General features: G+C 43.2%; 1 protein-coding gene across 1 annotated transcript; it reads left to right on the top strand.

Moving 5' to 3' along the window:
* The first annotated feature begins 220 nt into the window (after positions 1 to 220).
* Positions 221 to 22,423, top strand: fam53b (family with sequence similarity 53 member B). The gene is made up of 5 exons (XM_074663319.1): positions 221 to 373; positions 9,100 to 9,320; positions 10,133 to 10,193; positions 15,623 to 16,383; positions 21,327 to 22,423. The coding sequence occupies exons 2-5, from the start codon at positions 9,231 to 9,233 to the stop codon at positions 21,675 to 21,677; spliced, it is 1,263 nt and encodes a 420-aa protein (XP_074519420.1). The 5' UTR covers positions 221 to 373; positions 9,100 to 9,230; the 3' UTR covers positions 21,678 to 22,423.
* The last annotated feature ends 1,452 nt before the right edge of the window (positions 22,424 to 23,875 follow it).

Raw genomic sequence — 23,875 nt, 5'->3', positions numbered from 1 at the left:
GACTCCTCGATACATTTGCTGTCCAAAAACCCAAAATTTCCTCTAAACGTGACTACAAGAGACGATAAGAAAAGAAATGTAAAAAAAATTATGATAAAGCGACGGGTAAAGGAGTAAAAGTGACCAAGCGGACACCCCTCTCCCTTCTGTCAGTAGTGGTATCGCCTGTGTGTGTCGTCACGGGCTCGCAGTAGAGCACTGGGCTAATGTTGTAGTTTGCAGGAGCTGCTTAGAGTGGGACGTGAAGTGACCTGCTCGCTCCTCTTCCTGCCTTGTTCTACATTTCTGCAGAAAGAAAAACACAGCATGGTCCAGAGAAAGTAACCAGCAGCCCTGTTGGTGTTGGAGCTCCAAGCCTCTCACTGTAATGCTTGTAAGTTGTTCTTTTTTCTCATAGTGTAATAAGTTTTGTACTCTTTCTAACTGAGGAAGTGTAAACTAGTTGTTTAAAGTGGGAAGTGTTTTGCTCTCTTTTGTTTTGAAAGTGTGAGACTCGTAGGAGTACTTATTTTAAAGCTGACAAATTTATTTTAAAGTTTTTTTTTTCCTAAAGCAGTCTTCTTTGTTGGTTGTAACAGTTCCCTGTGGTTAGCTTAGCAGCTTTTCCTCATGGTTACAGCCTTATCTGTGTCTTCTCTTGGGTGTTACTTGCATAAAACTGCTTTATTATTCTTTTATTACACTGTTTATGTCATTCAAGTGAGTAATAAAGACACCACTAGGATAAAAAATGATAGGGGAGGCTAATATAAAACATGTCAATACAGTGTGTGAGTCTATAACATGTTAAAACATGCCAAGTTTCTAATTCTATTACTGGTAATTACCACTTTTCATGTCAGTATCATCCATTCATCTTCTACATTCAAGCCTAGAGAGCATGCCTGGCCTGTTTGTCCTCACTCTGCCAGAATAGTTGGCAAAGTGATCAAAATTCCCATGATGTTTGCAAAGAGACTACTCTCCTTGGATCAAAAGCATTTTATGTGAATTGGCCAGCTTTGAAGCACTCTGATCACACAAAGTGGGTTTCCACCCATGCATGGCAGGATAAGTGCTGAGGTACTTCTAGTTTTAAAAGCAAATGGGTGCATGGCCCTTCATTTAATGCCACATCATTTGGTGGCAGTGATATTTCATCCTCTTTCATGTGTGTTACAGTTTGTGCTGTTGGTGAGGAATGCTGTCTTATCTCTATCGAGCTAACCTTCCCCTCAGGTATGAAGACACGGCTGGCTGACATACAATCCAGCAGATTCTGCAATTTGTGCTCTGTGGGATCATAAACACAGGAGCTTGTTAAACCTGAACTCCTCACAGCGTCCCCTGGCCATGAGTCTGTCTGCTTAAGTTCACAAGTGGCTTAACCATGCATAAATTACAAGCATAAAGGAGAGAAAGGGGAGATTTAATGTGAGAGTATCATTTTACTTTTTGTGCATGTATATTTCATTTTTCACATCAGCTCCTTCTGGCCTTTCAGTTGAGTTCAAAATCCTGTTTGCTCTGTAGCCTGCGTGTAACATTCTGTGAGCTCCCGTCACACCACTTTCTTTGCCAAACTCATTTCCCTTTCATGAGGGATTTTGGAAAAGGGGGTTTAAGGGACTGTTTGTGCTGGTTACTTGGGCAAGCTCAGTTTTCAGGGCCTTTTTTTTCCTTCTCTGAAACTGAGAGGCATCCACCTGGAGGGCTGGCAGGCTCATCTGAAAAACTGTTGAACAGCTTTAGCTGGAGTACAAAAGAGGCTTCCTATCAGAGTTTGCAGATGATTCCTTTTTCCTTTTTCATATCAGCGAGGATATTTTGACATTTTGAGGCTGTCTCTGTTCCTGTGCATTGTAAAGGCAGTGTTGTGACACTGTTAAAGCACTTATCTGGGGGGAAAATGGTTCCCTGGCTTTGTCATGAAGTGTCATGGATGCATATATGGTCAGTGTGGGGGATGGATGAATTCCTGCATATAAAACTCAAGAGTGCTCTTTTCTCTCATTCTCAACTTGGAATGAGAGTTTACAGGCTTGTATTCACTGGATGTGGCTGGTCTCATATGGGACTATTAAAATGCAATGTTCCTCTGCTGTGAGAGTTGGAATATGTCGCTTTGTAATTAAAAGATTTGGCATTCAAGTGGACAACATGTCTCTCCCTCTCAGACAGGTGTGTTGAAAGCCTCGATTACAGCGCTGAACAAAGCTCTCGTTCCGGACAAATATATACAGTGCGAGTGATTATGTATGAGATAATTAAACAGCAGGCCTGCTTGAAAACGCAGGCCTCCTTGGCTGCCATGCATAGCCATGCTGAGCCTTTGTGTTTATGGTAAGTGGGCAGCTGCATGCTTGTGGGACCTTGGCTGTACCCCAGGCCCTCTACTGAGCCTGATAACCAACTATTGAAGCCTCCCAGCCATGCTCATTTCTGACTATTCACTGCCTGCTTTAAATGTAGAGTGTGCCTCCTGTTTGACATCCCCTTAATTTCTGTGAACGCGCAGACAGCTGTGGACTAGCCGGCTGTCTACAATGAGTTTTCATACATTTCTTTTCAGTCAGGCAGCCGTGGCAAAACGAGGTGGCACCTGCCCTTTGGGGCAATAAATTAATGGTGATGACATAACATAAAGTTTTGTGTTTGGTCAACTTCACTGTGAAACATCATCACTCTTTTAAGATCAATGTTTTAAAACAAATAAATCAAATTTTTCTTAGCTTAAATTGCTGGTCATATGTTGTGTTTTAGCTTTAACGCAGCCTCAACCTCTAGCAGGGGCTGTAGCTTCAGGCACCGTTTACACGACAACGGTTCATCTGAAAACGCTAAAACGCAGTGGAAAAAATCAGCATTGACACGGAAATGCTGATGGACCGAAAACCCTGTAGTTAGCATGCCAGGCCTGTAGGTGGCGCTATAACTGTCTTGTCCAGAAGCCACTTTTGGGAGACCTCCACCGAAGTAGAGTTGAGCCGGTCATCTGGTGTATTAGGGAATACTAAGTTAAAAAGTGGAGCAACAGATGCTCATTTTGTTGAACGACAGTCAGCAGACACAGCAGATTGAGCAGCACAAGCACAACACAGTAGTTCGCAAGGATCGTAACAACGGTACTGCTGTCCTGTTGTATGTGCGTGCGCGAGGCGGAGTGTGACGTCAGCGTTACCACTGAAAATGCTGGCTCACTGTTTACATGGCAACGGTGTCAGGAGCGTTTCAGAAAAATCCCACTCTGGAGGCCGTTTTCAAAAGTTTGCATTTTAGGTCAGCTGAAACGCTGTTTCCGTGTAAACGCAAGGCTCAAACGCAACAAAACTTTTGCGTTTCACCCTAAAACTGTTGTCATGTAAACGGTCCCTCAGTTTATAGCTACTCCATGTTAGCATTATTGGATAGTGACCAGGTTGGTCTGTAAAATAGAATCCAAACAGGGTGAGACAAAACCCTCTGTTCTGTCTTCATTCATGTTAAAGTCAAAACATTAGCATGCTAGGGATGTGAGCGTTAAGTCGCTACACAATTAGCCATCATAGCAAGTTGACATCAGAATGACTTCTTGTTTGATAAACAAGTTACAAAGGATGTCCCAATTCAATACACTGATCAGTATTGGCTAGCATTGAATTTTGTTACGCAACCGGGTCCAATCCAGTTTTCATTTGTTTTCAGCAACATCAAGCTTTATGGCTGCTGTAAATCAAACCATGTTGCAAACATGCTGGTTGGGACTACTTCTCTTTGGAAAGCAATCATATTAAAACAGTGTCTTGAAACATTTGTAAAGTGAGTTTACCTCAAGGAGGTACCAACAGGGCTCACTTTAATACAACAAATATGATTCGTCATTTATAACGGAATCACCCAACAGAGTACGAGATTCATCAAAGAAAGGTATCGGATTGGTATTGGCAAAACATATCGGGAAAAATCGGATCAGGAATTTAAAAAATCTTTATTGGGACATCCCTACAAGTTACTACTATGCTATCATCCTAGGCTTGAAATGCTGTAGTGCAGGTTTAAACACACACAGATGACTGATGCCATCTTGCAGTGTAATGTGTCTTAGCAGTAGTATGATTCAAAAAATGTTGATAAAGTTGTGCATAGGTTGTGGGTGGTAAACTCAATCAAAGTGGCGTGTAACTAACTCAGATATGTGGACGTTGATCTGGCGCTGCTGGCGCTGCTAACGTAGCAACACTTTGGAAATGTAGGATTGCTTGTGTCTTTTCTTACAAATTTAGCCGTGTTACATATAATTTGCTGGTTTTTGATTTTGTTCAGTTTTTTTCTTACCTAATGAGGAGTTTTTGATATTTAAATAATTTCTTCAAACAGCTAGAAAATGAGTCACTTCAGATCTTTCCTAATGAAACGTTTACTCTGTTGACACTGTCAACTGATGCAGAAACTACCAGCAGCACCTGTATAAGGTCCTCTTCTCCGTAACTTTAAATTTATTGTTTCATTCTTACTTAACCTGTCCTGAAACACTTCCAAAATTTGAATGATGATGTGGTTTGTGGTTACATTGTTTGACTTTTCTTGAATTTGTTTCGATCTGCTTCTTTTGTCTTTTAACACCCTTGGCTAGTTTCTCGCTATTGCTCATTTTCTTTTTTATGTGCCGGTGACTTATTAGTCTTATGTTTTGTGCTTTCCTAATAAATCAAGAGTGTTGTAAGCAATATTAATACAAGGAAATAATTTTTTTTGACACATTGTCAACAGGAAAAGGTGAAATCATACATATTCTTAGACTGTTTCTGTGGATTGATGAGATTGTTCCTTGGGTTGTTCTCGCTATTTAGATTTAATAACCACTGAGAGGAGGGTTTGACCAATCAGAATCAAATATTTAACAGAACTCGTCATCCCAGTAAAAATATTTCCCAGTAGTACAAGAAAAGCAGAACTGGTTGGTCATTAAATCATCAGCCTCACATGCCTTTTCTTCTTTTAATAACATGCTCTGTCAACACTCACCCCCCATGACAACATGAGAACCTGCAGGGTCCAAATACAACCTCTGCAAACCATTACGCTTCAAGATGTACGCTAATAGCGTGGAGAAACAAGCTTTTCTTGAACATACATACTTTCTCAGAGAGAATCTTTCAGTACAGTGGGGAAGCTAAACTTTTTTTTTTTACCCAGCATTCCTTTCTCAAGCGGCATGGTGGGGAAGAGAAGCACAAATCCTACAGGTTGGGCCGTCTCAGGTGCTCGGCAGATGCTCGGATTACTGAGAAGGTTACAATCCTTGGATTGTTGAGAGAAAGACGCAGATCCGACCACCGTGCATCGTGGAATGCTGAAGAAGGGATGCTTGAAAATGCAAATCATTGACATCAGAGCATTTATGTTAGAGTGATCAGTTGATTGTTTGTACAAGTTGTGAAAATGCTGTCAGACTGTGTTGTTTTCCACCAGCTGTCCAAGTGCCATAAAATGGATTAGTATTAGCTCTAATTGTCAGTCAGACGCAAAGCTGCCAAATCCTTATGTAATGTTGGGCTAACCAGCAGGATTACAGTCTGAGCAATGTATGGAAAAGCTGCTCTAATTGGGAAACGCAGCTCTGATGGGTGAACACAGTTCACATGCTTACTGTAACAGCTAAACTGGCACTTCTCAGTCTTAAAAAAAAGTTTTTTAAAGTGCTGCTTTGGCAAATCTTAAGTAAGCAAACAGGAAAGTTGTTGTGTTTGTGGACGTTGAGTTCTCTCATGCTTTACTCTTGACCCGATCTACTCTGTGGTTTCCCTCTCGTCCTATCTAGCGCTCTTTCAGAACATGCGATAGCTTGCTATTTCTGACACCCCAAAGCTGCGACGCTTGAAAGGCTTTCGGCGACCACAAAGGATGTGTGGTGTCCCATCAGCCCGTCCACGGCAGAGTCCTCTGCGTCTCTTCTTCACCGCCGAGGCCGCTGTCACTGCAGACTTTCTTGCACTGTTTGCAACATGACAGCTGAGGGAAACGCCGTGCAACGTTCTTCCCCTTCTCAGAGATTAGACTTCTCAGTTGTCACGGTGGCTGCTGCCCCGGCCCTGATAAAGAGCTATCGGGCTGCAGAGGCATAAAAGCCCCCACTGATTCCAGATAACAGCGGCACCATTATGGAGGGTGATTCAGGTTTTGACGTCAAGTTCTAGATGCATCTTTTGACGGCTGTAGCTCTGAAGCTAGCATGAGGTGAGGAGTGAAAGCCAGGCTTACATTTGCTCTGTATAAGAAAACATGTTTCCTATTCACAAATTGTCAAGGGTGCTTTTTAAAGGCTGTGGGGCTCGCCTTCTATAATTTTGCGTTCAACTTATGTCATGGAGCTGAGGAACGTTTATCATTAAGTTATAAACCTCGCCCATTTAAAGCACTGAGGACAGATTTATTGAGGTATAAGCGTAATGCCTAAACCCAAGAAAGATGAATGGATTGTCAAATCTCTGTTACAGAGTTATAGATGTTGTTAAGAGTCCAGGTTTTTTCTCTTTGAGTCAAAACCATCTACATCCATCACTGAGCCATTAAGAGCAACATATAAACAACTCCTTCCTCCAAACCAGAAAGTCCTGAGGTCCCTGTGCTGTAAAACACACACTGGTGTAGTTAGCAGTCTCACTCTTGATCATTGCTTTGTGCCAGACGCGCTTGAACCTCCCCGGCTAAAAACATCCTTGTGTTTAAGCTGTTTTCCTGTCGGGGTAAGTGTTGGTAATGGAAATCATATGCTCAATGCAAACACCTCCTCCTCTTGTATGTCAGCTCCCTCGGGGTCTTGTGATGTGATGCTGCACACCCCCTTCCTCTCCCTACACACACACACACACACATACACACACCACCCACAACCTCTGATGTCGCCTCTTTTGTTTCCCACGGTGTCTCATCTTCTGCACAGAGCCCCCTTTTGTCTCCGACTGTATCTCCTTGTCCCCCCTCATCAGTTTTGTGCTCGCAGTTGTCCCGTCATTCAAACCCTCAGACCCCCTCTGACCTCGCAGGCATCCTTACACCGTCTTGTGTCCTCTACCTCGGCTATGTGAGAACTCTCTGTTACTATTACCTAGATTTACATCTGTGGCTAATCAGCTGTTTCACTGTAACCGTGGTGCGGCACTAATACGAGGAGGGTTGTTTTGATAACCGCAAGGTCAGCTATTCCCAGCCAGCCCCTGAGTATTCAATTACACAACTTTGACTTTGCTCTACTCCTCTCTGAACGCTCCAGTGTGGGACACTTTGAGGAAACTCACTCACTCAGATGACTGATAATCCTCCACATGGACAGACGCGAACAAAACAAGGTATAGGGTTCATGTTTTGGTGACAAGGTCGCACGGAAGTGAACTTGCAAAGAGCATATGCGACGCACACAGCAGCTTGCAGAAAAAGTGCACTGATGTCAGCTGGGATGAGAGTTTTCATCTTTAACTCCTGTTGAACAGATTTGAAACTGGAAACTTACAGTAACCTGGATACCAAAGAGTTAAAGTTTCCATACTTTGAATGCTTGTGAGATTAGCTTGAGGGTTCATCTTCGTTATCCACCAAAAATCAGGTGTTTCAGCCTCAGATTCTCGATGCCTGCAAGCCTGACAGGTGCTTCTGGAAGGTTTGCAGCCCACTCCTTAATGAAGCCCTTCAGCTCTGTGCAGCCTGGTTTCTGTAGCTTGTGAAAAGATGAAATCCTCTCATACTACAGCTGGGGACTAATCTACTGCTCAGAAGCAGTGTTCCAGAAAAACCACGACTCAGCAGTTTCTCTAGAAGAGGGGTTCTCAACTGGTCTGGCTAGACCTGCCATCGCCTGTTAGCAAAAAAACTACAACCCAAATTTTCCCAAATTGATTTCTGTAGTTGGTGTTACACTAAGCACATGAAAACAAACTCACAGGTTTCTGTCTTCACTATGAAAACTACAGGTGTCAATAAGGGTTACAGGCTTTTATCGTTATGTACTGTTAATGAGTGTAAACAAACAGTAAATGAGGCTAGATTTCACAATAAAAGCACAGTATTATTTTCCTCCAGATGTTACCTGAATGATGAAAACAGTTCACTTTGCTTCTCATTGAACGAAGTACGAAGCACATTAATGTGCATTAAGTATAGCACATTTAGTAGGGTCATTTCATACCATTCCAACTGTCAGAGTTTTCGTAATTTTCAAAATAAACTGAAGTGCAAAATAAATCCGTTCAAGTGTTTATTCATGATGTCTAAAAAGGAAAATATGCACATTTGTAATGCAATATAGCGCCAACTACTGGGGTGGAGGACTAACTCAACGTAAGATTTTTTTGCCTTAAGTATCAGCTGCTTGTATCGGCAGCCTTCGTGAGTACTGATACCTTGAAAAAAGGCTGGTATCAGCCCGATATCGATACCAGTACTCGCCCATCCCTAACATTAAGGGCGACGTGCCTGTTGTGAGAAGTGAGGCCAAAATAATGGGTGCTAGCATATAATGCAAGCAGAGCCAAGGCATACAGAGAATAATCTGGCTTGTAGAGCAACAGGGCTGACATCAACACATATGTAATGCATTTCATAGCTGAAACTTCTTCTATGGAACTTTTAAGAAACTTTTGCATGAGTTTTTGTGGCTTAATCTTGCTGCTAGCATTTGTCAAAAGAGCCGTCTGTCATCACCTATCATCAAATAATAAAGCAAACATATTTGAGAAACTATATAATAGTTAATATGGAGGAGATGAGCTTTGTGTGCCACCAGAGGGAGCTCTACATATTATGGATTCACAACTGTTGTTGTGATGCTGCAGGGCTATAAACATCACGCCTTGAACCTGTAGTATTAATAAAGCAAAAAAATAAATCATAAGCATATTTAAATGACCATTTTCAAGTGTTTTTGAAAGTAGAATCTGCGATAACTGCTCTGATACCATCTTTCGCCCTTCATGAACCCTGAAGAGAGCACTGAGTTTGCTCTCCATCAACAGCCTGTTTCAAACCCTAAACCAGAGGGATCTGTTCTGCTCAATTCAGCTGGATTGCTCTCCGCTTATATGGTCGACAGAATGTCAGAAATGTACTGAATTCTAATCCCGTGCTCATCCCTGTGTGTCCGCTCAGGATCGGGCCGAGGAGTGAAGCGAATTCCTGCAGGAGTCGAGGCCCGCCGCCTTAAGCTGAACCAGGGACACCGTGCTCGCCAGGATGGCCGCCAGCTTTTCCTGCCCTCACTGGAACCACTTGGGACAAGGATGTGTGTTGCCATGGTGATCATATTCAAGAAAACACTGGAAAAGAAGGGCGGCGACGATGTAACCTCCAGGAGTACAGATTTGGGCCAGGTGAGAAGTGACTGGTGTAAGCATTTTCTGAAATGTGTCACTTTATTTTCATGCCAACAGGCGTCAGCGCTGCTCTGAAACCACAAACCGGTGCCAGTTCTGTTTTATATTTTCCTATTTTCACTCAACTTTAATAAGGACTCAAATTTGACTTTGAACTTCCCCTGGGTCAGAGGAAAATTCACACACGCTGCTTCCATGACTGCAGGGAAGTGATGCCAAAAGAAGTGTTTGGATGGTTAAAGAAAGGGATGTTTATTCTACAATCACTAATAACTGCATCATAATAGCTGCCGGTCGTTATCAGCAGGGCGTGTGTCATCTAGACCTTGAATTCCCAGTGCTGCATTTATTTCCCCCAAAATCACAATGGAGTGTTTTAGTTTCACTTGGCTGAGAAACTCATTTTGGAAGCCGGCAGCAGAAAGCCTCTTTCTGTGAGCGCGGAGTCAGACCCCCCCCCCCCCCCCCCCCCACACGACTCATGTGGACTGTGTTTGCACTCTCAGCCTCGTGAAATGAAGTCACCATTTTTCGAAAGGCGGCGTGTCAATCAGAGGCATTTACAGTGGAACTCGCTCTGTTGACGGGTTGTACTTACGCCTCATTAGCCACAAATGTGTTACAGCATACACCCTTGGGAGAAATACCACACAGAAAATCTGACTCTCCAATGAGTCTTGTCTCTAATTTGTGGATTTATTCATTTTCTTGTGAATTCGTCTCTTCATGTTTAGCTATTTACGCTACTTGCTGAGTTTTTTTTTCTCGGCTCATTGACCTGATCTGGATCTCTCTTTACATTTCTGCAGTTCCAGTTCCAGGCACAGACCATGACCCAGGGGACTGCACTTTTCTCTTGTGGACTCATGGGTAAGAGTCTGCTGTTTTTCATGTCAGTACAAGAAAGATAGTAAAAACCAAAGTAGTAATTTAGTAGCAGTAAAACTTGTGGGGTTACAGTTGAAAAACAAAAAAATATGGAATTGATTAAAGTTGTAAACACCAAAATACAGCTCCTCCACGTAATGCAAAAAAACAGCTCAACAGGAACAGAGACATACGACAACTTTCTATTTCCATTTCCTGTAACCATGTGAAAGGACAGAATCTCTACTTTTAGAAGCTTTAACACCAGCTCCATGCTCATGCTTCAGGTTGTCGGTTTTACAATGTGCAGAATAATGAGTAAAGCCCTTCACTTCTCTTGACTGGCTTCACCTGGAGCCAGCATTGTAGTCTCGTCTCCAAAAAAGCAACTGAACGTTCTGCAGGTGTGTTTAAAGTTTCCGTTTCAGTGAATCAGCAAAAAAGAACCAACCAGAGCAGAGAGCAGAGACACGCTCAGAGCTGCATGGAAAGCGAAACAGAAGGCTGTTTTTACACAAGGCAGCCACTGAGAGAAGCTTCAGGTCATCTGACTGGCAAACGCTTCAGGACTCACAAAGGGTTTTCAAACTGGCACGGTTCTGTCCTGGTTCCAGTTCCCAAACCTGCTGTGTTCAGAAAAAAATGGTTTGGAACCTGAAAAGCTGGTTCCCAAATGAGCCAAAAAAAACTTGGTTCCAGATCGTGAAGCTTGAAATCATTGTTAGGCATGTCGTATTCTATGTTGATAAAATGAGCAGGAAGTTGAGAAAAATGGAGGAAACAAAGTGTGCAGTACACTTAATTTACTTTTGAGTGTTACTTTATGTTCAGAAGATTTTATTTATTTACATTCATGTTTATTTTATTGATAAGTCTTCATTTACATTTTATACTAGACATGCACTGAATCGGTTGGCTGATCAATCGATGCCGATTTCCTTAATTTTGGGAGAACGGTGATCAGGGATCGGTGATCAGGGATCGGTGATCAGGGATCGGTGATCAGGGATCGGTGATCAGGGATCGGTGATCAGGGATCGGTGATCAGGGATCGGTGATCGGCTCATCCTTACATATGAAACTGATCTCATATACCTCTGAGAAGGTCTGACAGCCAGCCATTGTTGCTTTTTGCTCTGAGACCTAAAACGCAGGACAGTTTATTGGTTGTTTAAGTTAAAACAAAAAGATTTTATTGTTCAATGATTTTCAATAGAATAAGATTGGAAAATTGAAGGTATATGCTGCTAGTTCAAAAAAATAAAAATCAGTATCGGTCCAAATCAGTATTGGCAGGTCAGGCTTTTCAAAGATAAGTGATTGGTGATCGGCCAGAAAATTGTGATTGGTGCACCCCTATTTTAAACCAAGAAGGAGATGGGGTTTTTTTTTCTCTCAACATCAGACAATTGTTTTTTAATTTCAGTTTTGTTAAAAAAAGAAACTGAAAAAAAAAATGTTATTAAAACACTTTTCTAACCAACTATAGCGTGGCACTTCTCTGTTGCACAGAGAGCTGGCTGCACATGGAGTGGAAATTAAAGACCTATTCTGCTGAGACAGCACTGCTTGTTGAACGAAGATCATGCTGCATCAAAACTATCATACTTCCCTTTATACAGAGTTAGCAAAACTCGAGCAATGCTGCTCTCACATCAGCTCCTTTTTCCTGGGTAACACTGAGTAATACCCTCCCATTTTGCACCAAGGTTCTGAGAATCCAGAACCTGAACCGTGTGGGTGTGAAAGCCCTTACAGACACCTGTTTGACCTGGAAGTAAATACCACAAATATGGAACAAAAGAAAGAAATCAATTCATTATGGAATACATTTTTAAAAAGGGTCAACAGGCAGCTAAAGACGACCAAATCCAATGCATAAAATAGTAATAGTACCCATACTTGCTGAGAATTTGCTTTGTTTGTATGCAATAATGACTGATGTTTTAATCCTGTAAAGCACTTTGTGAGCTTTCTCTGTGAAAGATGCTAAACAAATAAATGTTACTTACTTCATGCAGTAGATTTTCTTCTTCTGTAAATGTTTGCATAGGATGAAACCCCAGATTGACGATTGTGATCAGGTCCAAGTTGAGGCGCTACTGTCTAAGTCTGAGTCTTCATTTATCATTTTTTATACAACTGATTTATATAACACGTCATTTGCTAACATTAGATTATGACTGATTCTGTTGGCATTCCTGGAGGTTGAAATGATCAGTGCAGTAACTGTGCTTGTGTCCTTTTTAAATGTGCCCAGTGTTTTTCTTAATGGGGAGACACTGTCACTAATGTTAGTCAGATCTCTGTGAGATTTTTATATTTATTTACTTAATCAACCTTTAATTAATCAGGTTGATCCCAGTGAGATTAAAAACCTCTTTTTTTTTAAGAGAGACCTGGCCAAGATGAGCAGCAGCAAAAACACAAAGCTACAGACAGGAAGCACAAAAAAAGACAAAGCAAGCTCAGTAAAACAAAACATAATGGATTAAAACCACGTTCTTATCTTGTCTTGATGTTGGGTTTATGTTTATTAAATGTTATTTACATTAAGGTATAGACCTGTTAATGTTTCTGGAAAGTTTCTTGAGATAACGTTTGTTTGGCGCTTTACAAATAAAGACTGATTGATTGATTGATTGACTAACTTAACAAAACATCTTGGACCCTTTGGTTGAGTCTCTTTAGCTCATGACATTATCGTTGTGTTGCTAACTAGTAGGCTAGCTTTAGCACCTCATTTATTTTTTCTTTGCTCGTCCGGGACAGATGTCGCTCAAAGTCTCTACTTGTGTTTTCCTCAATGCTTCTTTCACATACTGTACATGTACATGCCCTGCTCTGCCTTTACTGTAAAATCTCTGAAATTAAATACGTGGTTCATTAGACTTCTTCAGGCGTTTTGGCAGTAACTGTTGCTGAACATCCAAAAACGTGCAGGTGAACACACGTAGAAACTGAACAAGTTAAAGAACAGTCATAAGAATCAAACCAAGTCTGAGTCCCCCTCTTCATTTTCTGAGAGAGGAGCTGGACTCCCACTGGATAAATACTGTGTCAGATGACAGCCAGTGGGCTCCAGTATCGAAGGGATTCCCACCTTTCCCACACAATTAACTTTCCCCTTTTAGCCTCTGTTTTCAGCCAGTGTCACATCCCTCCCATCACAAAATAATTACCCTCCTGCAGTGTCTCCTGCAGCATGCTGAGGCAGGAACTTGCCACGTGTTGGGTGACAGCAGTTGTTTGGGGGTGCTCGTCTTTTTGTAACGTTTCTGAGAAATTACAGGCAGCGAGCCAGCCTCTGCTGCATCTGGTCTGCGGTCACACGGCGTTATGTGGAACATGTCTGACAGGTGTTTCTGCCAAGATGAATGTGAGTTAATGACTGTGTGTTAGTGGCTTTTATCGCTGGCAGGGATCTCATGGCACTCCTGCAGACATGTTGTCCTGAGGTTTGAAATATGGTCGTGACTCTAAAGGTCTCTAACCTGAGCTTACCCTGCATTATGACTGAGTGTGTTTACAGTCTTTGTGTTGTGAGATTAAATGGCACTCTGTCCTCGGGTAACTTGGCATGGAGTGTGTAAGGCTGGCAGAGCACATCAGCTCCAGTAGGTGTTGTTAACACTGCCCTTTGTTCCTCACCCTGCAGATGGTATTTTGGGGATTTTATCTCTGGCGCAGAAGAATAGACTTTTTGCATACCAGGAGTGGGCAGTGGCTTCGATGCTGTGTGTCTGACTCAGAGTTGACTGACCAGTTCAGTTGGCTGACCCATTCAGTGATTCAAGGGAGTTTCTGTTGTAGCAATAACAGGTGTTTTCCTGGCACGGCTGCTACAGCGCTAATGTGGAATCAGCTCCTGATGGCAGACGATCTGATACAGAGTCAAATAAAAAAACAACACGAGCAGCTTGAGCCGAGTGTTTATGATGAGTTATTCAAATGTTATGGAGCTCAGCCCCAGCAGGTTTGACACAGAGTCAGGCAGACATTGAGCTCTGTTCTCTTTCCCAATAAGCTGTGCTCACAGACTGTGACACTGAAGCAGCGCCTGGAGGACAGGATTTATTTTTAGTGCCAATTACGCAAAGCAGCAAGTAGTGTCAATACAAAGTACACATGCTGGCATCAACGCTCTGACCCAGACTGGAGCAGAGTCAGGGGAGTTCTCTGTGCTAAGGTTGCTGAACATAACCTCTCATGACTGTGGACCCTTGGCACATAAAGCTGTGCTTTCCCCTCATTAAGCTCCTCAGAGATTCATGCTTAAAGTCATTCTCAAAAATAATCTTTTTTTAAGCTACGCTAAAGCTAAAGCCTTCAAGCTGCCAAAATGACAGTCTTCCTGATGGGAAACAAAGGGAATGTAAAGACAGGCGCAGAGTTAGTTATCCATTACTGCTCTTGTTGGCTGTCAAATGAAGAGACGTAAATGATTTTGGGGACTGTTAAGACAACAACGGTTTTAGGATGCAACGCAAAAGTAGTGTTGAGTTTCGGCCGTGGAAAGGGCAATTTAGCCAACCTAAAACGCAAACTTTTGAAAGCGACGTCTTTCAACAAAATGTGCATCTGTTGCTCCATTTCTGTACTTAGCGTTCGCCAATACGCCAGATGATTGACCCAACTCTTTTTCCGTGGAAATCTATCAAAAGTAGCTTCCTGACAAAACAGTTATAGCGCCCACTACAGGCCTGGCATGCTCACTACAGGGTTTTCCGTCCCTCAGCATTTCCATGTAAATGCAGATGTTTTTCACTGTGTTTTAGCGTTTTCTGATACAACGTCATGCCAACAGGGCATTTAGCCAGGCTAACATCTTGGTTTGAAGTTAATGAATTCATAAAAACACTGGAAATAAATCAAAACAAAGTAATGAATGAGCTAACTAGCATGAGGATACACATGCACAATATTTCTTTTAACCTTTTGTTGGCTTAAAACCATCAACAGATCAAACTGTTCTCTACATTGTTCAGACCTTAGGAGTCTTAAAGCCCATTTATACTTCCTTTACGACTTTCACGCTGGCATTGCTGTTGACCAATATGTCCACTAGGGGAGGCAGCCCAGAGTTTCTGACATCAACAAACCCCAAAACAAACTTTGCGGCTGTCGAAGAGGTATTAATTATGTACCTCTCAAAAGACAAAAACAGATGCAGAAGTTCCTCACCAAGTCACAAAACATTTCTACAAAAAGTTCCAACATTGTTATTTCTTCTTCGTGTCTCACTAGAGCTATAGCGAGTAACAGCAACACTGCCCCCCATGGTTTTTGGTGGTACTACTCTGTTTGGCCTGTATTTGTAGGTTTTATAGAAATACAGATGAAATGAATGCAGAGCACAGACAGAAGGCTGAATGTTGAGCAAAGATGTACATGTTGTACTGATCCTAGTCTCTTTTCTGGTCTTCTTTCAGAGACAGGCCGCTGGCATGAGGTGGGTCACAACTGCTCCGTACAGCAAAGGCCGGTTGGCGCCAGCCTGGAGAGCCTGTGGGACGTCTTGCCAGAGGTGCACAAGACCTCAGCCCACTGGGACTGGGATGTGGGCTCTACCTCCAGCACAATCACCAGCCTGCTGCAGGACCTGGACCTCACAGAGACCGGGTCTTCACACTCCACCGCTCCCCCCAGCAAGCGGCAGTGCCGCTCCCTGTCCTGCTCGGACGAGCTGGGCGGCTGCCGCTCCACCTGGCGCCCTCAGAGCTCTCGCGTGTGGACGACTGTGGAGAAGAGAAGGTGCCACAGTGGTGGGAGTGTGCAGCGTGGAGGCGTCACAAACTCTGTGCTGGGCTTCCCGGGGATGCAGCGCAGCTCCAGCTTCAGCCTCCCTGCTCGCTCCAACACCCTGGAGCTGCCCTGCTTCACCCAGCGTCCCCCGTGCCCCTCGGCCTTCTCCAGCCTGACGCCCTCCTCTGTGCCCCTGGCCTCCGAGCCCCCGGCGCAGCCCCTCTACCTCTCACACGAACAGATCTGCCTCCCTGAGCAACGTGGACCCTCGCCACCCAGTTCCCCGGACTCCACCCCAGAACTGGAGCGCCGTGGCGGACAGGGAGGCCTTGCTAGAAGTCGCTCACAACCGTGCGTCCTGAACGACAAAAAGATTGGGGTGAAGCGCAGACGACCAGCTGACACACACAAACAGAGGCCCTCTTTGGACCTGGCCAAGATGACACAGGTTGGTGTTGAACAGATCGCTCTTTAATCAGGGTATTATCGCCATATCAACTCTGTTTGTTATTAATCTAAGAAGTGTTAATCCTGTAACATCCCACTCTATATAAACTGTATACAAAACAATTTCTAATATCACTCCTGGGCCCAGTGTTGTGAATAAATCAGAGGCTATTATGAGGCGACCCTCACGTGATCCAAAAGATCAGAGTCTGCAGCATGAGACCAGACCCCTCAGGAAACAGTCGTGCCAGCTGGAAGCTCTTCTCGCTCCGGCGCTCTCACAAACATTAGCTGGTTATATTCTGCTGTTGTGGCAATCTGCCCCCTTCCATGTTGGATAAACAAACACTTCCAAAGAAGGTCACGCCATTGTGTCTGTTCTCCCTCAGCACACCTCAAAGTGTTTCTGCAGGCGCTGTCACTAAACAGCAGCCACCCATCCATTCATGCGGGCCTCTCTGGGTCACAGTTTCCTGTGAGGGTGTGTGTAGTTTTGCACCTAAAATAGAAGCAAAACTCTTTTTTTTGTGGTAGAGGGATGATTTGATCAAAGCATGAATTTAGGAGTCAGATGAGCTTGATTTCACAAAAGAAAAGATCTAATCAGCTCACTAGTCTCAGCTGATCCTCTTCTTTAAGTCAATCGGTTTCATCCACACGTCCTCTGCCTGAAAGCCACACACACATGTAGAAAAATATCACACAAACAGACCGGATCATAAACAGAGGGTGTCACACAGAGTTCATGGGTGTCCTAACAACTGAGCTGCTGTGTCACGACGAGCAGGCGCCACACACGCTTCAAACAAGGATGAGGTCAGCGTGGAGAGAAGGGCCTGAGGCCGAGCCATGGACAATATTTTCACATCAGGAACATCAGGGTGCAGAGAGTGTTAGCACAGGACCAAACCTTTGAAATATGAAACAATGAAATCAATTCTTCTTTACTGAAACGTGCTGTGAGGAGGATCTGTTTTAATTGGACTGAAACTGAAACTGAAACCTTTTTGCTCGGAGTCTTGCGCACACTGTCGTGAGGATATGACTCCTGTGTGTTTTGGAAATTTATAAAGATAAGATCTTCTTTTTAACTCTACTTTTATTTGTTTGAGACAAATTTTTACCATATACAATGCCACAAGGTTTATTTTATTTATCAACAAACTTTGCTAGTTTGTACTGTAGTTTAGTTGCTGTTTATATTTAGCGCAGTTGGCAGCACGGTACTCTAAGACATGTCTGTAATGTGTAACTTAGTGAATCCTGGTTATGTCCCTCCAGTCATCTACCAATCAGAGCTAACGTAACCTCACTCTTCATTTTATTGATCAACTCTCAAGTTTGAACAGACCACAACAGAATAACTGCTGGCTGTGGGTTGGAATCAACATTAGCACAAACAGATTAGCTCTTTAGCCTTTAGCTTGTGCTCTATCACTCGCCTGTTTAACTTTCTTCTGCTCTTCTGTCCTTTTTCTGTCTGACAGTTAGGCTCCAGTGTCCACCATCACTACAAAATTAATCACAGAAATAGTTTTCAGCAGAGAAAAACACAGATCTCTCTTCTCTCTACTAAATTTTGTCAGCCAGCATTCAGCAAACTAAGAAGTAGCATTTAGAAATAAGCGATATTGGTGCTAATAATCTCATTTTAAAGTGTGGATTACAATCAGGTATATATCTAGAAGAAAGACTTTCAAAATCACTCAGAAACTCCTCACAGTTCCGTTTTAGTTCTACTTTTTTAGCGCTGCTCCAAAACTTTGGAAGTGCCGCTTTGTTTTTTTTTTAAAGTGATGTCTTTGTCTCTTTAAAACTTTAAACTACCAGAACTTAAAGTTAAAGCTAGTTTGAAACTTCATGAACTCTGTAAATGATAATTTAATCAATCAAAAATGTTGTTTGAATCAGAGTGAGAAATGTCAGAAAAGATGTTCGGTCATGGAGGTAAACAAAAACTTTCTTCACACTCACTCAGGGGCTTCACCGCCCATCAAATGTATCCTCGTATCAATATTCAAAGTCACCTTTCTATTCAAAGATTGCTCACAGTGCTGACTGTGTCTCTCACACACACACCACTCACACGCACTCTGCGGTGTAGTTTACTCTAGGAGGAACGCGGCTTGCTGTGGCTCCATGACTGTCAGGAAGTAGAGCAGCTGTGGCAGAGGTTATGGATCGTCGCACTGGGGAGATGCATGTTGGGTAAAGAGATATTGATTTCTGTAAATTCAGCTTGGTGGGTGGATCACTGCCACAACCGGGCCTCATGAGCTATTGATCAGCTTTTATTGACGGAGAGTCAAGGTCAGTATGGATGAGGAGACTTTCTGCTCACTTCTCCATTTCATGTGAAGGGGAGCGATGGAGGCAGAGCAACACGGCAGCACAGATTCAGAGCCTCAGGTTGAAACTCTTCCTCAGTCTGAGTCTTGGTTTACTTAATGTCAGTGGAACTTTTTCATACTGTGGTCTAGACTGCTCCTGGCCTTATCAGCTTGCTCCCATGCTCTGGGCCAGAGGCCCGACGCTTCAGACTCAAGTGCTAACGCAGAAGGCAGCAATGTGACACTGTCCCGGTGCTGACAAATGTACCCGCTCGACCAGCGCCAAGAAAAACAGCAGGGCCTCATTTGATCTACAGCCGCTGCCTGGCGTAGAGACCTTTCTCACCGCTGTCAGGTCACAGACACATCAGAACTTTACATATGAGCTAGTCTGATCGCACTATCAGCAGGTCTGAGGTTTTGACGAGTGGGTCGATAAAACCATGAAACATATATGTTGTAGATTTGGTCTAGACCAGTATACCTTTATACAACAAATAGGATGATTATTTGCTATGATGTTCATGGTTTCAAGTTCCTAACAGCTGTAGACCTGGGAACATTCCCATCAGCTCCATCTGTCATGTGTCTTCAAGTGCTTTAAAGCTCCTGTGAGGATCTTTTAGGTTGTGGTGAATTTGGCGCCCCCTTTGGACAAACTGACTTATGAAACCCGTGTTTTCTAACATTTAAATCTTGTTCTGCTTTCTTTTGCATCCATCACTAAGAATATTTGCTGTGTCAAAAAAATAAATAAAAAATGCTTTTTCTTTAGCTTGTTGACGCCTACCCCCTACGGTGGTTACAACCATTAAAAACAACAAAACAGAAAGAGGTAATTCTGTTTTTGGTTGTCGAGTTTTTCTTTTAAGATTGTTTAGACGCAACACTGCTAGTTTCAGTCTGTTTCATAACCAGCCAAAAACTTCTCACAGGAGCTTTAAAGTCAGGTGTTTACTCTCAATATTAAAGGGGCATTTAGTGCAACCAGCTACATTTTGTCTCAACTATCATCAAAATTTGTGGGGGTAGCTTTTTAGCTTTTACAATTTTTATGCAAAATCATACCATTAAATTAAAAGAGAGTACACAACAGCTGAAAATTCATTCATTTCAAATACATTACCAACATTTGCTCTGGTATTTAGCTGCTGTACTTATTCCAGCATATTTAACTGACACATCCTGCTAAAATTCTTAACGTGCATTTTCTGAAAAAATATATACATATATTGTTATAAATGCAAAACATTTTAAATTCCTAATCCTTCTCTGGCAGAAACATAGGTTGACAGACAAAGAGGGGAAACGTTTCTTTATTTTCTACCGTTTTGGAATAGAAACCAACACACTGAACTATGTAAAGCACAGCTTGATCTTTAACCCATCACTTCGTCACAGTTGTAGTTCATACACTTGGCTTTGAGCTCCATCTCTAACAGTCCCATGCCTGTTAGTTATTACGTAAGCTCACAAGTGACAGGAGGTCTCACAGAGGCTTTATTCTCCAGCGTCCTCCTGCGCTCACACGGCACCGCCCGGGCATGAGGCAGCTGTCCTGCCTCCTCCACATTAGCTGGATAAGCCTGTCATAAAGCCCCCCACACCACCACCACTCCAGCAAGCACAGCTGTCACAGGACCTGCCTGCAGCAGTGCTGGCACATGTGGACGTAGCCTGAGGAAGTTTTCCCAGATGTATGTGTTCATTGTGCGGTGCCAGTGAAAGGCCAGCAGAGTCAAAAGGCTTACATGAGTGATGTCTGCCTGCGGGCTATTTGGCCACTCTCTGCCGGGATCCAGGTCCCAGAGCGGTCCTCGTCCAACTACCAGTTGCTCCAGTATGTAAGGCATGCTAAAATTATACATGCTTTTATTTTCTGTTGTAGTGGTTTCTGCTCAGTGTCCAGCTCTGACCTCACTGACTCACCCACACATGGTATGAGTACAGTGGAAGGATTGTTTCCTTCTGATGGCTGTGTGCCTTTAGCTTTTGTGCCCTTGTTGGGACATGGCTCATAGTCCAAAATGAAGGAAATATGTTTAGAATTCCTTACCAAATATGTCATCACCGTTTAAGCTAGCAGACCAAAGGTTTAACAAATATGTTAAAGGCTACTACGTCAATTTCTGCCCCCTAAAGTGAAATATATAAAGCAGCTATTGTCATATGTAATGTCCCTGATGCTCAAGGGATGTGCTCTCCCCACCTTAGGCTTTGGCTTCCCACACAAGCATGTGGAAGGGCAGGGAGCTCCCAGAACAGAGCTGAACTGGTAGATTTATCCTATTGTGTGCAGAGGCAGATGTCTGTCTAACATGAGTCTGGTTCTGTCCGAGGTTTCTGCCTGTTAAGGGAGAGTTTTTCCTTGCCATTGTAACTTGCTAAATGCTGCAAAGTCCTGTGCTCATGGGGGGTTAAGATGAGATCAGACTCCTTATCTTGTCTTAATGTTGGGTTTCTATTAATAAAGTTGTATTAACATTAATGAGTCTAGACCTGTTAATGTTTTTGGAAAGTGTCTTAAGATAACTTTTGTAATGACTGGGCGCTATACAAATAGTAAAGACTGACTGAAGACTGATTAAATAATCTTTATTCTGTTTCATTACAGAAACTTCGGAATTTCCACAGCCTGAGCTGCCCTGGAATCACGGGCGATGACGTCTGCGAATCCAACCAGACCCTCTTCACTCTCAGGAGCCCCGTTCAGTGCGACACAGACAACTCAAATGACTTGGACTGCATTCAGCCTCGGACCAAAGAGGGCCAGACCACCGGGAAAATGACGTCAGATCGTACTATAGAAGAGGCAGACTGGAGCTCTTCAGACTACGGCGACCTCACGCCTGGGACGACTAACGGGAAGGACAGTGAGCCTCTGTGGGCGGGGCTCTGTAGCATGAGGAAGGACGTGTACCAGCTAGGAGGGGAGCTGGACATTGAGCAAATCGAGAGGAACTGAGCTCGACTGCCTTCCTCTTGTGAGGGAGCTTATGTAGCAGACTTTACGTGTATCTCCAGGTGGTACGGTGAGCAGTACTGATAGTCTTAAGGACAAAGCAGGTGAAAAGCTAACGCCATGGGCGAGCCAGCACTTGTTTTTATTTCTCAAGGAGGGACTGAGCAGACCCTTAGTCGGTGAAAAGCTACATTGTTTTGGGACTTTGTGCCGTCAGAAGCTCCTCCCTCTCTGTGGGGATTCTCAATGTGTCTCAGGAGAACAAGGAAGTCTAGAGAAGTGGATTCAGGTGGCGGTGAATGACCTTATAAATACAAAACGATATTAAGGTTGGCCCAGAGACTGGGGTCTCTAACATTTCTGTGTAACCCTGATTCCCTTCCTTGTACTACATTTGGAGAGAATTTACAGCAGGTTTGTACGAATTCTCTGCACTAGAACACGCGACTGTCCCTCTGACCATCGTCATTTCTACGTTGGTACATGTTGGACAGACACTGAGACTACTTCGAGCTACTGTTAGCAAAGCCTCTTTCACTCTTAAATGAGCAACAAGCTGCACGCACACACAGCCTGTAAAGCGTATGGAAGAGCTTAACATTTCACACAGTAACATCAGGCTACTCTTTGACATCCATGCTCCTGTTTATTCAAGAGAAGCTATGTGATGCTAATAGCGTTAATATTCTTTTCTTTTTACGATTTGTAACTACAAAGTTATGTAAAACGAGCATATTTCTGTAAGAATAAAGCACAGTTTGAAATGTGTCTTTTAAAATTGCATTATTTGTGTTTCTTTGATTATGAGATCCGGATTCCAACACTGGAAGCACTCATGCACTCTATAAACCTCCTCTACTGCTGCCATTCTACGAGGTCATTGTCACTAAGTTGGATACAGTATCTCTATTTAAAATCAATAATTGTGTTATTTGGCTGAAAGTCTTGGAGCACAAATTGGACCTGGAAGGTTTGAAAATGGACCAAAAAAATCACCAATCTGTGATGTCATGAATTGAGCAAATCTCATGTGGATCTCACTTAAGTCCCGTTTTCACCCAGCAGTCTGGCATGGATTAGTACAGTTTGGTACAGGTCAGATCTGTAAAACCTGATCCTGTTTGCTTTTCAGAGATGGATGCTGATAGCTGAGCAAGCTATATAATAGCTTGACGATAGCTGTGCAACACATTGTACCCCCCAGTGCAGTTTCAATTCAACAGCAGTTTCATACTCTCTGTTTCATGACACCATTTCACTAACAAAAAAGTTTTCTTCACGAAGTCGACTGGAGATTTAAACATGGCAGGGTTATGTGTTCTTCTTTATTATTGCTGTTGCACAGGAAGTGATGATTCTTTTCACCAATCAGTGGACAGCAGTGTTTGGGATTGGAAAACCTGGCACCTCAACAGAAGGGTACCAAAAAGTGGGACGGTGCGTACCGGTAATTTGGGGACCTGTCCCAGGTTTCAGTCTAAGGAAATGCCACAAAATGTGTGCCGTACTGAGACAAACTGAACTGGACCGCTTGATGGAAACAGGTCTTGGGTTCTTGTGGGACTATTTGAACAAACTGTTCAGGGTAGCCTGCAGGCTCATCCTGGGATTACTCTTTCACAAGTTAACCTCATAATCTGAAACTTTGTCCACACTTATTGCCTGTGATAATCTAAAGTAAATCAAATGAAATTACCAACTTTTGCTTGAGTTAATTCTAAAACAGGACTTCATTATAAAACAGAAACTGTTATTGTCGTTAAGTTACTAACTGTAAGAAATCCTGGACTACAGCTCTCTGCAGAGCAAATGCATTAACAGAAAGGTCATTGTTGAAGACTTCTTTAATGCAACAGCGCAGACTGACCCAATTAAGAAGCAGGAAAGACAATCACAAGTGTAGTGGAGGCTCCACTGATGAGCCTGTGTTTGTGAGCTGAAGCGGCGACTGACTGAGTGAAGAGGACGCCGGGGCAGGGGTGGGAAGTCCGGTCTCTGCTTCTTTTCTTCTTTCCCCCTTCTTTTTTTTTCTTTGGATGGCGGGTGGAGTGGTTGAAGCTGAGCGGAGCTTCACCCCAGAGACCTCCCTCCCCTCCCTCACTGCGCTGACAAACAAAAGGGGCTTTTTCTCTGAGGAGCACAGTGACGTGGGAGGCGGCTGTGAATGTGGGCCATGTGTCAGGGCTGCTGCTGCTGCTGCT

This window comes from Halichoeres trimaculatus, unplaced genomic scaffold (assembly GCF_033239565.1).
Source record: "Halichoeres trimaculatus isolate MK-OKI-2021-1 unplaced genomic scaffold, fHalTri1.1 fHalTri1_scaffold_23, whole genome shotgun sequence".
Taxonomy (NCBI): domain Eukaryota; kingdom Metazoa; phylum Chordata; class Actinopteri; order Labriformes; family Labridae; genus Halichoeres; species Halichoeres trimaculatus.
Note: the sequence above shows the minus strand (reverse complement) of the source record. Positions and strands in the feature narration are given on the sequence as shown.